A 13,091-nucleotide genomic window follows, 5' to 3' on the forward strand; every position below is an offset into this window, starting at 1 on the left:
TATGCTGTGGGCAGGTTATAAGCCCACTGAAAAGTAAAGAATAGTATTGCAGTACCCCGCATGCGCTTTATAGGGGAGGCCTAAAAACCTGGTACATTAAATTCCGATTCTGTATCCTAGCTCTGAATAAACTTGAATATTAATGGAGTGCCTCTTCTGAAAAAATCCAGGTATTGTCTTAAATGTTTTCACCAGATCGAGTAAATTAGCCACTTTCTGGTCCTTTAATGTTTCTGCAAGAAGCAAGTGGCTTGGCCAAATGATAAACAGCGCAGAAGGAAGTAAGGCAAAGAAGCTAGTTGAATACATACACTTCTTAAAAAAAAACTGTTGTTTGCAGTCTCACACAATCTATTTTTGCTTTTGAAATAATGTGACAACACATCAAGTTCGAAATATTAAGACGACACACCAAGCTCTAATTGTTTAACCATCTTACAATATGTGATTATATCTTACAAATGTTTACCATATGCTGCTCTCTGGCTTATGACTCGTCAGTACAGTGGGATGTTTTAAAATGCTGCTTTTACACTATAATCCTTGCCATTTATCAAATTTGTCTTATTGTATTTTCTGGCAACCAAAAAATAAATTGATTGCACTGGAGTAGAACTTGAAGAATATATGCAGACACGAGCAAAAACATTTTATAATTTGTTAAACAGTACAAGCACGTCGGGACTCAGTTCTGTAGTTTGCTGTACTAAATTCTGTAGTCCGTCACTCACTGACCAACCTTACTTAAACCCAGCATCTCCTCACAACCCTCCTCCCTCTAATTGCTGGTCAACTTTCACACCATTATTGTTCTCACCCTCATCAATCGTCTTCTATTCGCATTCTTTCCTCTTGATCCACATTTTTTCTTTTTTTATAAACCAAAATGTAATAATTTTAAGATACAGAAATAACTTTGCATAGAATGCAGTCAAAGTGTTAATGAGCATTTGACAAAGACATTGTATAGTAGCGCCATTTTCTTTCACTGCCTAATCCATATTAGTCTCACTACTTTCCCAAAATGTTGTGATATTGATGAGGACATCCTCTGCCACTATAAATGGTCTCCTCCATTTAAGAACAACTGCTCACAGACAAATTTGATTTGGGTATAAATCAGCTCATACAGAACCTCTGTATATACAGCGCACATTTCCATGGCAATAGCCACATAGTCCTTAAGTATATAAAAGCAACCTTTCCATACTTTTTAAATTCCACATAGCCCCAGCATGCAAGGCAGAATCTCCTGTATGGAGTCTTCCTTTGTTTCATCTGCCTTCTGCCCCTGCCAGTTGTACCTGAGATATATATTGGAGGAAACCAATGAGTGAACAGCAGGGCTTGCTGGGAAATTCCACATAACAAATGAGTGGTACAGCAGCCTCTGCTCATCTTTCTGGACTAGATCTAGATTTGTGCTTACCTTGTGGGCTGCGAAGTTAGATGGATCCTTGTCCAATGCCTTCTTTGCAAAGTCAATAGCTTCATATACAAGTCTCTTCTTTTCGGCAGGCTTCGTGCTTAGCAGAGAATAATCATGTGCTGCTCTTGCCAAACGCCATAATAATTCACCATTTTCGCTGTTCAAAGAGATATGATTTTAGTTTTAGTTTTGTTTTCTAAATAAAAAAAAACAATTTGGCAATGTCATCAAAATCAATAATAGCCAGTACAGGATTAATATAAAGCAAATGTCTTACTCATTACTATGATGGTGCTTCTACCATGGCAAGCAGTCCAAGGAATTTCTCAAGTTCACACAGCACACAAAGTAACACAGATATAGTTTGCCTTAAACTTGAAGTTAGTTTTTTTACTGAAATCCAATGACAATTTTCAATCCACATTTTCCTACCCCAGAAACCCGTGGCAGAAAACGCCACAGTTTTCTCCACCACGGGTTACAGATGAAGCAAGGACAGATCGAACATAAGGTGTTCATATATATTGACCTTGAAGAGACACTTTGACAGCTGCACAGGCCAAACAATTGTTTGCCACAAGGGTCCTTTAAGTCCTGATATTCTCAGCATATATTGCACAGTGGGAGACTGGCTGCAGATGTATGGTTAGAATATCTTTCTTTACGTTAAAAAAACAGAAATTCACTTAAAGAAAACAAGGGTTAAATTGGAGTTATAGTAAGTAAGGTAGTAAAAGTTAAATGACGACACCTACAAGGGGTACACACTGGCTCAGACATCTATTGAAGAGACTTGGGATCTGCATCATAATTGCTCCTACTTTACCTCGGTGGGGACAGGGGTGGGAGAGGACGTGAGATGCCCTAGTTTTGTATGTGTTTTCAATTTATTCCATTTATGTTATAAATGTAAAATCTTTAAAATAAAGTTGTTAAGAAAAGTAAGGTATTAAGATTTTATTACAAGACCGGAGGCTCATATTATGCAGTCTTTTCTTGCTTTAATTTCAACAGCAGCCAAGAAGAAAAAACTACATTTCCCAAAAAGTAAAACTACAAAGTGACATCACAAAGGGATATCCAATAAGACGTCGAATACAGCTAATAATATCTTAACTGCGAACAACAAGTCCTCTTTTCTTGCTGCTCGCAGTCAAGATAAGTACTAATATTCTTCTTTTACACAAATTATTTATATATACATTTCTTGCTTTTGTTTACTGTTTAGCCGTGTTTGCTTATCGCGTTAACTGTATTTCAAGCTTTGTTTGCGCTCTCGCACGTGTGCCGCTTCGTTCTATTCATGTCCTGTGCGTCTACCAACGGTCGTTCTTTCACCGTTGTAGACGCGTGCAGCCATCGCTTGCCTAGTCTCTGGTTGGGACAGCCGGCGCTTCAATTTGCTTCAGGGGCCGTTTCCTTATATGTGCTCAACCCGTTTCGTTTTTTCCCCATGTTGTGGAGGCAGGAAACCTCTTCCCTGAGGGTAGCTCCTCTGGGAGGGGTTTTTCCTTCCGGATACCGCCTCATTTTGCTTGCATAGGCCTTTCTTTGTGTGTTACCTCACGCCCACCCCTGTAGCCACTCCCTGCCTTCACAGGCTGATTGTTTAACCCCTTTTTTGGCAAAACAAATTAGCTACTCGGATTTTTCAGTTATAGCTTTGTGTTTTTGTGCTTGTTTATACATAGTTTTCTTCTTTCAGTATGTCTGAAGAAGAAGATTCCAAATTCTTTAAGGAAACTTTAAAGTATTTTATTAAGGATTCTGTTCAACAGGCAGTTTCTGTCTCCATGTTGGACATATCCAAAAATTTAGGAGCCGTTTTTTCCAAGATTATTTCTGCCACTGATATGCCTTCTATAAAAGGCAAGAAACGTGCAGCCACCCTTCCTGGGCCTTCGAAAGGCGTTTCTCTTGGTCCTCCCACCCGAGAGGTAGCCAAATCGGGAGTCCTTTCCTCTCCTCTCCACATTACCCACTTGAGAGACACCGATGATGATGATGACTCTCCTAGTCACACAGACGATATGGACAGATCTTCGGACTCATATCTTTATTGGCCTCTGGAGAAAAGGTGTAGAATTTCTCCTATTGACGGTGGTGCCGCTCACCCTGTGTCTCAGATCTTGGTAGAACACTCTGGTGAACCGATGTTCGATCCTTCCTTCATGGTTCATCCAAACTCTAAGGAATGGTATCCTGCTGACCATGTGTCTCATTTTATTTTTGCCACTCTCTGGACAAAGTTACCAGGAATAATCTCAAATCTGAGTGTCCCTGTCCCTTTTTACCCAACAATGTCACTACTGCCCCTGTGATTGACCCAAATATGCTCATGTTTTTTACCAAATTTGGGAAAGACCCTAAGAAAGGTGTGGATAGAGCCTGGTCAGGTTGCGAGGATAAACCTTTGGATTTGGTGGGTCCTCTCACCAGGATTTTCGATTTGGCTGAGGAGGCCAAAATAGACAAATCTTCAATAGACCCTGTGGTTCTTTCTAACTGGGGGCAACGCGCCTTTTGTATGCTTGGGAATGCGAACACCCAATTCTCTATTGAAAGGAGGAAGAGTATCCTTCTAAAGATCCTAAACTGGCATCTTTGGCCTCTAAAGATGAAGGCCCTTCGGCTAAAGGTTTGTTATTTGGAGACTCCTTCATAAAGGAACTGGGTAAGTACGTCTCCACCTTCGCCACCCTGGACAAGGCTCATCTGTCTATTAAAAAGATATTTTCGTCATGGGTTTTTGCCAGGGCCGGCAAAGGAAGGAGTCACTTTGCCGGCCGTTCCCTCAGAGGTCAATATACCAATCGAGACTCCTACAACAAGCAAAATCAACTCGATACCTACACAGGTTACAAGCCACGCTTCTACCCCCGCCGTTGAAGAGGTTATCGGAACAGGTGTTATGTCAACAAAGGAGAACAGATTTCCGGTAAGTGTTTCCAATTCTGGGCTTCCTTCAGTAGGAGGCAGACTGGCTTTGTTTCTAGATTCATGGTTGTTTCTCACGTCAGATCCCTGGATAATTCAATCCATCCAAGGTTACCTCTTACAGTTTTATCAACTCCTAAGACAATCCCTTTTTTCCTCTTCCCCTTGTTTTTTCTCAAGAGCAAAACCAACTTATCTGCAACGAAGTCCAGTCCCTTCTCACCAAACAAGCCATAGAACCAGTTCAGTTCGACTCTTCGGGTTTTCTCAGTACCATTTTTCTGGTCCAAAAGAAAAACCAGAAGTTTCGACTAGTTCTGAACCTCAAAAAGTTCCACAATTTTGTGGTCTGTCGACATTTCAAGATGGAGACTATCCTCCACCTCAGGGACATTCTACTACGAAACGACTGATTGGTCAGATTAGACCTTCAGGATGCTTACCTCACGGTACCTATTCATCCTTCACACAGAAGATTTCTTCAATTTCAATGGCAAAACTCTTTTTACCAATTCAAGGTTCTTCCTTTCGGGCTCTCTTCGGCCCCTTGGTGTTTCACCAAGATTCTCAGGCCTGTAGTAGCCTTTCTCCGCTCTCACGGTGTCCGTCTCATTCTTTACCTAGACAATTTTCTCCTGATGGCACAAGACAAGGACCTTCTCCTTGTTCATCTACACTTTTGTCAAGATCTTCTACTCAAGTATGGGATTCCTCATCAACTTTGGGAAATAAGCCATCATTCCAACTAAAAAATTGGAATTTCTCGGTTTTCCCATAGACACTACTCGTTCAATTCTTCAACTTCGCCAGCACAAAGTCTCCTTAATCAAGAAAGAAATTAGTCAATCTCTGTCCCTTTCTCACATCTCCCTCAGAACTCTAGCTTGTCTAGTGGGACTTCTCGTTTCCTCTATTCAAGCTATTTTCCCAGGTCCTCTGCACTATTGCGCCCTTCAACGTCTGAAGATACGCCATCTTCACAGGGGCCTTGCCTATTCATATCCAATTGTTCTAGACGCCGAGTCCAAAGAGGAGCTTCTATGGTGGCTGACTCACCTAGATGCTTGGAACGGAAGAACTATCTTCTCGGCCGCCACAGATTTTATATTAGAATCCGATGCAAGTCGGACTGGTTGGGGCGCAAGATGTGGTCAGTTCTCGACTGAAGGTGCATGGTCTCTGAAGGAGTCCTTCTTGCACAGTTGTACCATTCTTCTCAGGATGGACAACTTAACCGCCTTCAGATATATCAACCATCTAGGAGGCACCAGGTCCAAGATTTTGTCTACCCTGGCAAGGCATCTCTGGGATTATTGTCTTACTCGACAAATTTCAGTCAGATCAGTTTATCTGCCGGGCAATCAGAACACAGCTGCAGACTGGTACTCCAGACATCTTCACGATTCCAGCGATTGGCACTTGCACCCTCCAGTGTTCAATCATCTTATTTCCATCTTTGACGTCATGTCCATAGATCTTTTCGCTTCTCGCTTCAATTCCCACCTTCATTCTTTTTTCAGTTGGAGGCCGGATCCGCAGGCTCTTGCCACAGATGCTTTCCTTCAGATTTGGCCGCCAACTCTTCTTTACGCTTTTCCCCCCTTCCTTCTGATTCTTCGAATCCTTGCACAAGCGCGCAGACAACAGGCCACACTAGTTCTCATAACCGCATTTTGGCAAGCTCAGCCTTGGTATCCAACTTTGTTGGAACTAACAACAGACCGTCCGGTCTGGCTTCCTCATTTCCCAAACCTCCTCTTAGATCACCAAGGTCGGCAGCACCACTTGGTTCTCGACAATTCCTTGTTTCTCATTGCTTGGAGGATTTTGGGTCGTCCTGGAGAACCCCAGGAATTTCGGATGATGCTCTCAAACTCATCCAACAGTCCAGGGCCCCTGGTACCTCCAAGGCTTACAAATCGGCATGGTCCATTTGATGCAGCTGGTGTATGGACAGGAATTGAGTTCCCTTTTCAGCTAATGTAGTGTTGGTTGTGAACTTCCTTGCTTCCTTGGCCTCCCAGGGTAAGGCCTATCGCACTATCAACACTTATAGATCTGCAATCTCTGCAGACCGATTGATGAACATCCTCTCATCTGTCAACTTTTAAAGGGAGGAAGATGTGTTTTTCCTCCATCTCCTAAATATAATGTAATGTGGGATGTTAATTTAGTGTTAAGATTTTCCACGGCCTGGCCGGATAATGATTTCCTCTCTCTTAAGCAGCTTTCCACAAAATTGACTATGCTTTTATGTCTGATTTCCATTAAATGACTTTCGGATGTTAAAGCTTTGGATGTTACCTCCTTTTTCTTCTCTCCTCTTGGTGTTCAGGTTCGAAGACGTACTAAAACTAACTTAGCATCTCTTCATTACCCATTATTTCCCTCTCAACCCAAACTGTGTGTTGGAAATTGTCTAAAAAGCAATGTGATTCGTACTGCAGATTTGAGATCATCCTTCGCCTCTCAATTACTTATTTCTTTTCAGAAACCCCATAAACATGTTTCTTCACCTACCCTAGCTCGTTGGGTCAAATGGATCATGTCTTTAGCTGGGATCAATGTAGATTCCTTTGGGGCCTATTCTGCCAGAGGGGCCAGGGCCTCTCGAGCTTTCTGGGCCGGATTCTCTTTACAGGATATTCTCAAGTCTGCAGACTGCATCTAATGAAAGCACATTTAGAACTTTTTACTGTAAACCGATTTCTCATGTTTCAGATTCTGTTATTGCTATGCTTTGAATATGCATAATATGAGGCTCCGGCCTTGTAATAAAATTGAGATTTTCCTAGCCTTGGTGTCTGAAAGGCTAGATTTTATCAAAGACACAGAGGGGAGTATTATCCCACCACTTGATTAACCCTTCCCTATTCCTTTATTTCAGTTCCAACTCCCTCTTCCGGTGTTGGCTCTTTCTAATCAACATGATGTTCTTCCATCAACACAGGATAATTTCTTCAATGGCTACCCTTCCTGGGCTCCTATCTACACTCGCCAGCTTCAGGACTGCTTTATTGACATTCTTACGCTGATATCAATTTTTTATGTGATTTTGTTGGTTACTTCTCCTCTTTAGGTCTTGAATCAAGAAAAGAGGACTTCTTGTTCGCAGTTAAGATATTAATAGCTGTATTTGACGTCTTATTGGATATTCCTTTGTGATGTCTGTAAGGAAATGCCTCCTTGGCATGGTTACCCCCTGACTTTTTGCCTTTGCTGATGCCAAGTTATGATTTGAAAGTGTGCTGAGGCCTGCTAACCAGGCCCCAGCACCAGTGTTCTTTCCCTAACCTGTACCTTTGTTTCCACAATTGGCACACCCTGGCATCCAGGTAAGTCCCTTGTAACTGGTACCCCTGGTACCAAGGGCCCTGATGCCAGGGAAGGTCTCTAAGGGCTGCAGCATGTCTTATGCCACCCTGGGGACCCCTCACTCAGCACAGACACACTGCTTGCCAGCTTGTGTGTGCTGGTGGGGAGAAAATGACTAAGTCGACATGGCACTCCCCTCAGGGTGCCATGCCAACCTCACACTGCCTATGGCATTGATAAGTCACCCCTCTAGCAGGCCTTACAGCCCTAAGGCAGGGTGCACTATACCATAGGGGAGGGCATAGGTGCATGAGCACTATGGCCCTACAGTGTCTAAGCAAAACCTTAGACATTGTAAGTGCAGGGTAGCCATAAGAGTATATGCTCTGGGAGTCTGTCAAACACGAACTCCACAGCACCATAATGGCTACACTGAAAACTGGGAAGTTTGGTATCAAACTTCTCAGCATAATAAATTCACACTGATGCCAATGTACATTTTATTGTGAAATACACCCCAGAGGGCATCTTAGAGATGCCCCCTGAAAACATACCCGACTTCCAGTGTGGGCTGACTAGTTTTGCCAGCCTGCCACACACCAGACATGTTGCTGGCCACATGGGGAGAGTGCCTTTGTCACTCTGTGGCTAGTAATAAAGCCTGTACTGGGTGGAGGTGCTTCTCACCTCCCCCTGCAGGAACTGTAACACCTGGCTGTGAGCCTCAAAGGCTCACCCCCTTTTTTACAGCGCCACAGGGCACTCCAGCTAGTGGAGATGCCCTCCCCCTTACGGCCACAGCCCCACTTTTGGCGGCAAGGCTGAAGGAGATAATGAGAAAAACAAGGAGGAGACACTGGCCAGTCAGGACAACCCCTCAGGTGTCCTGAGCTGAGGTGACTCTGACTTTTCGAAATCCACCATCTTGCAGATGGAATATATTCCCACAATAGGATTAGGGATGTGCCCCCCTCCCCTTTGGGAGGAGGCACAAAGAGGGTGTAGCCACCCTCAGGGCCAGTAGCAACTGGCAACAGCGACGCGTCCCCCAGGGTCCAGCGACCTCTGAAGCCCCAGAGGACTACCCTGCATCTAAAAGGACCAAGAGCTCCTGAGGACAGCGGCCCAGTTCCAAAGAAACGGCAACTTTGCAACAAAGAAGCAACTTTTAAAGACCACACGTTTCCCGCCGGAAGCGTAAGACTTTCCACTCTGCACCCGACGCCCCCGGCTCGACCTGCGGAAAACCAACAACACAGGGAGGACTCCCCGGCGACTGCGACCCTGTGAGTAGCCAGAGTTGACCCCCCTGAGCTCCCCCAGCGACGCCTGCAGAGGTAATCCAGAGGCTCCCCTGACCGCGACTGCTGTTTTTAAGAACAGGAGCGACCCCCAGGTGGCCCTCTCCCTTGCCCAGGTGGTGGCTACCCCGAGGAGCCCCCCCCCCTTGCCTGCCTGTTTCGCTGAAGAGACCCCTAGGTCTCCCATTGAACTCCATTGCAAACCCGACGACTGACTGCACTCTGCACCCGGCCGCCCCCGTGCCGCTGAGGGTGTACTTTTTGTGCTGACTTGTGTCCCCCTCGGTGCCCTACAAAACCCCCCTGGTCTGCCCTCCGAAATCACGGGTACCTACCTGCTGGCAGACTGGAGCCGGGGCACCCCCTTCTCCTTGAAGCCTATGTGTTTTGGGCACCTCTTTGACCTCTGCACCTGACCGGCCCTGAGCTGCTGGTGTGGTAACTTTGGGGTTGCCCTGAACCCCAAATGGTGGGCTACTTTGGACCCAACTTTGAACCCTGTAGGTGGTTTACTTACCTGCAAAACTAACAAATACTTACCTCCCCCAGGAACTGTTGAAATTTGCACTGTCTAGTTTTAAAATAGCTTATTGACATTTTTGCCAAAACTGTACATGCTATTTTGCTGATTCAAAGTTCCTATGATACCTAAGTGAAGTACCTTTCATTTGAATTGTTGATTGTAAATCTTGAACCTGTGGTTCTTAAAATAAACTAAGAAAATATATTTTTCTATACAAAAACCTATTGGCCTGGAATTGTCTTTGAGTGTGTGTTCCTCATTTATTGCCTGTGTGTGTACAACAAATGCTTAACACTACCCTCTGATAAGCCTACTGCTCGACCACACTACCATAAAATAGAGCATTAGAATTATCTCTTTTTGCCACTATCTTACCTCGAAGGGGAACCCTTGGACTCTGTGCATGCTATTTCTTACTTTGAAATAGTACATACAGAGCCAACTTCCTACATTGGTGGATCAGCGGTGGGGTACAAGACTTTGCATTTGCTGGACTACTCAGCCAATACCTGATCACACGACTAAATTCCAAAAATTGTCATTAGAAACTGATTTTTGAAATTTTAGCTATTTTTCTACATTTTAAAAGTCCTGCTAGGGCCTTGTGTTAGTCCCTGTTAGCATTTCTTTTAGAGTTTAAAAGTTTTGTAAACGTTTGAATTAAGTTCTAGAGATGGTTTTAGATTCTTAAAAAGTATTCCAACTTTTAGAAACATAATGTCTGCTGCAGAAGAGATAGTGATGGAACTCAACCTCACCCCTTACCTGCATCTTAGGATGCCAGAGTTAAGGTCTCTCTGCAAAATCAAAAAGATAAAGACTGGTTCAAACCCTACCAAAGTACAGCTCCAGGAGCTTTTGGCAGAGTTTGCTAAAAACAACCCCTCTGATGATATCTTCACAGAGGGGGAAGCTAGTGATGAGGAGGGAAATTTCCCATACCCTCTCCTAGTTAGGGAGCCCAGGGTTTCTCCAACCCTGACTCCAGAAGTGATAGTCAGAGATGTTGCTTCTCTCACATGAGAGTCCAACAGCTCTGCAAGCATTGAGGGCAGCCTCAATGAAGATGACCTCCTGCTAGCCAGGTTGGCCAAAAGATTGGCTTTGGAAAGACAGATCCTAGCCATAGAAAGGGAAAGGCAAGAGATGGGCGTAGGTCCCATCAATGGTGGCAGTAACATAAATAGGGTCAGAGATTCTCCTGACATGTTGAAAATCCCTAATGGGATTGTAACTAAATATGAAGATGGTGATGACATCACCAAATGGTTCACAGCTTCTGAGAGGGCTTGTGCAACCAGAAAAGTAAACAGATCTCACTGGGGTGCTCTCCTTTGGGAAATGTTCACTGGAAAGTGTAGGGATAGATTTCTCACACTCTCTGGAAAAGATGCAGAATCCTATGACCTCATGAAGGCTACCCTGATTGAGGGCTTTGGATTCTCCACTGAGGAGTACAGGATTAGGTTCAGGGGGGCTAAAAAATCCTCGAGCCAGACCTGGGTTGATTTTGTTGACTTCTCAGTCAAAACACTGGATGGTTGGATTCATGGCAGTGGTGTAAATGATTATGATGGGCTGTACAATTTATTTGTGAAAGAACACCTGTTAAGTAATTGTTTCAATGATAAACTGCATCAGCATCTGGTAGACCTAGGACCGATTTCTCCCCAAGAATTGGGAAAGACGGCGGACCATTGGTCAAGACTAGGGTGACCAAGACTTCCACAGGGGGTGACCAAAAGAAAGGAGTCACAAAGACTCCCCTGGGGAAGAGTGTTGAGACATCCAAGGGAAAAAGTAAAGAGTCTTCTACAGGGCCCCAAAAACCTGCTCAGGAGGGAGGGTCCAAAGCCTCTTCACAATCCAATTTTGGGTACAAGGGTTAAAACTTTGATCCCAAGAAGGCCTGGTGTCGTAGCTGTAATCAGCAGGGACACCAAACTGGAGACAAGGCCTGTCCCAAGAAAGGTTCAACTTCAAACTCTACTCCAGTTAGCACTGGAATAGCCAGTCTCCAGGTGGGATCAACAGTGTGCCCAGAGCAAATCAGGTGTCACACTGAAGCTACATTAGTCTCTGAGGGTGGGGTGGACTTAGCCACACTGGCTGCCTGGCCCCCTAATATGCAAAAATACAGGCAGCAACTCTTAATTAATGGGACTAGTGTAGAAGGCCTGAGGGATACAGGTGCCAGTGTCACCATGGTGACAGAGAAACTGGTTTCCCCTGGTCAATACCTGGCTGGACAAACTTATCCAGTCACCAACGCTGACAATCAGACTAACGTTCATCCCATGGCTATGGTAACTTTAGAGTGGGGAGGGGTCAATGGCCTGAAACAGGTGGTGGTCTCCTCTAATATCCCTGTAGACTGTTTGCTTGCAAATGACCTGGAGTCCTCAGCATGGGCTGAGGTAGAACTCAAAACCCATGCAGCCATGCTGGGTATCCCTGAACTGGTGTGTGTCAAGACAAGGGCACAGTGCAAGGGTCAGGGTGAAAAAGTGGTGTTGGAGTCTGGAAAAAGGGCCCAATCCTCCAAGAGAAAAGGAAATAAGACTGGGGAACCAGCTTCAACACAACAAGAGAAAGAGAACCTCTCTTCCCAGGAAGAAGTTCTGCCCTCTGAGGGAACTGAGCCCATGGAGTTGGAACCTTATCAGGTTGAACTCTTAGGCCCAGGGGGACCCACAAGGGAACAGTTGTGTAAGGGGCAAGTGTGAGAAAGTAGCCTCTTTCTAGCCTTGTTACCCCCACTTTTGGCCTGTTTGTGAGTGTATGTCAGGGTGTTTTCACTGTCTCACTGGGATCCTGCCAGCCAGGGCCCAGTGCTCATAGTGAAAACCCTATGTTTTCAGTATGTTTGTTATGTGTCACTGGGACCCTGCTAGTCAGGACCCCAGTGCTCATAAGGTTGTGGCCTATATGTATGTGTTCCCTGTGTGGTGCCTAACTGTCTCACTGAGGCTCTGCTAACCAGAACCTCAGTGGTTATGCTCTCTCATTTATTTCAAATTGTCACTGACAGGCTAGTGACCAATTTTACAAATTTACATTGGCTTACTGGAACACCCTTATAATTCCCTAGTATATGGTACTGAGGTACCCAGGGTATTGGGGTTCCAGGAGATCCCTATGGGCTGCAGCATTTCTTTTGCCACCCATAGGGAGCTCTGACAATTCTTACACAGGCCTGCCACTGCAGCCTGAGTGAAATAACGTCCACGTTATTTCACAGCCATTTTACACTGCACTTAAGTAACTTATAAGTCACCTATATGTCTAACCTTTACCTGGTAAAGGTTAGGTGCAAAGTTACTTAGTGTGAGGGCACCCTGGCACTAGCCAAGGTGCCCCCACATTGTTCAGAGCCAATTCCCTGAACTTTGTGAGTGCGGGGACACCATTACACGCGTGCACTACATATAGGTCACTACCTATATGTAGCTTCACAATGGTAACTCCGAATATGGCCATGTAACATGTCTATGATCATGGAATTGCCCCCTCTATACCATCCTGGCATAGTTGGCACAATCCCATGATCCCAGTGGTCTGTAGCACAGACCCTGGTACTGCCAAA

The 13,091-nt window shown here is 44.8% G+C and overlaps 1 protein-coding gene across 2 annotated transcripts in view; it reads right to left on the reverse strand.

Annotated features, from left to right (window-relative positions):
• LOC138282643 (regulator of microtubule dynamics protein 1-like) overlaps nt 1-13,091 on the reverse strand; it is a 528,856-nt gene that overhangs the window by 228,307 nt on the left and 287,458 nt on the right. For both annotated transcript variants that reach the window (XM_069220437.1, XM_069220438.1), the window contains exon 4: nt 1,430-1,586. In XM_069220437.1, the coding sequence (XP_069076538.1) occupies nt 1,430-1,586 (157 nt within the window). The remainder of the gene's footprint in view (nt 1-1,429; nt 1,587-13,091) is intronic.

Source organism: Pleurodeles waltl, chromosome 2_2, assembly GCF_031143425.1.
Source record: "Pleurodeles waltl isolate 20211129_DDA chromosome 2_2, aPleWal1.hap1.20221129, whole genome shotgun sequence".
Lineage (NCBI taxonomy): Eukaryota > Metazoa > Chordata > Amphibia > Caudata > Salamandridae > Pleurodeles > Pleurodeles waltl.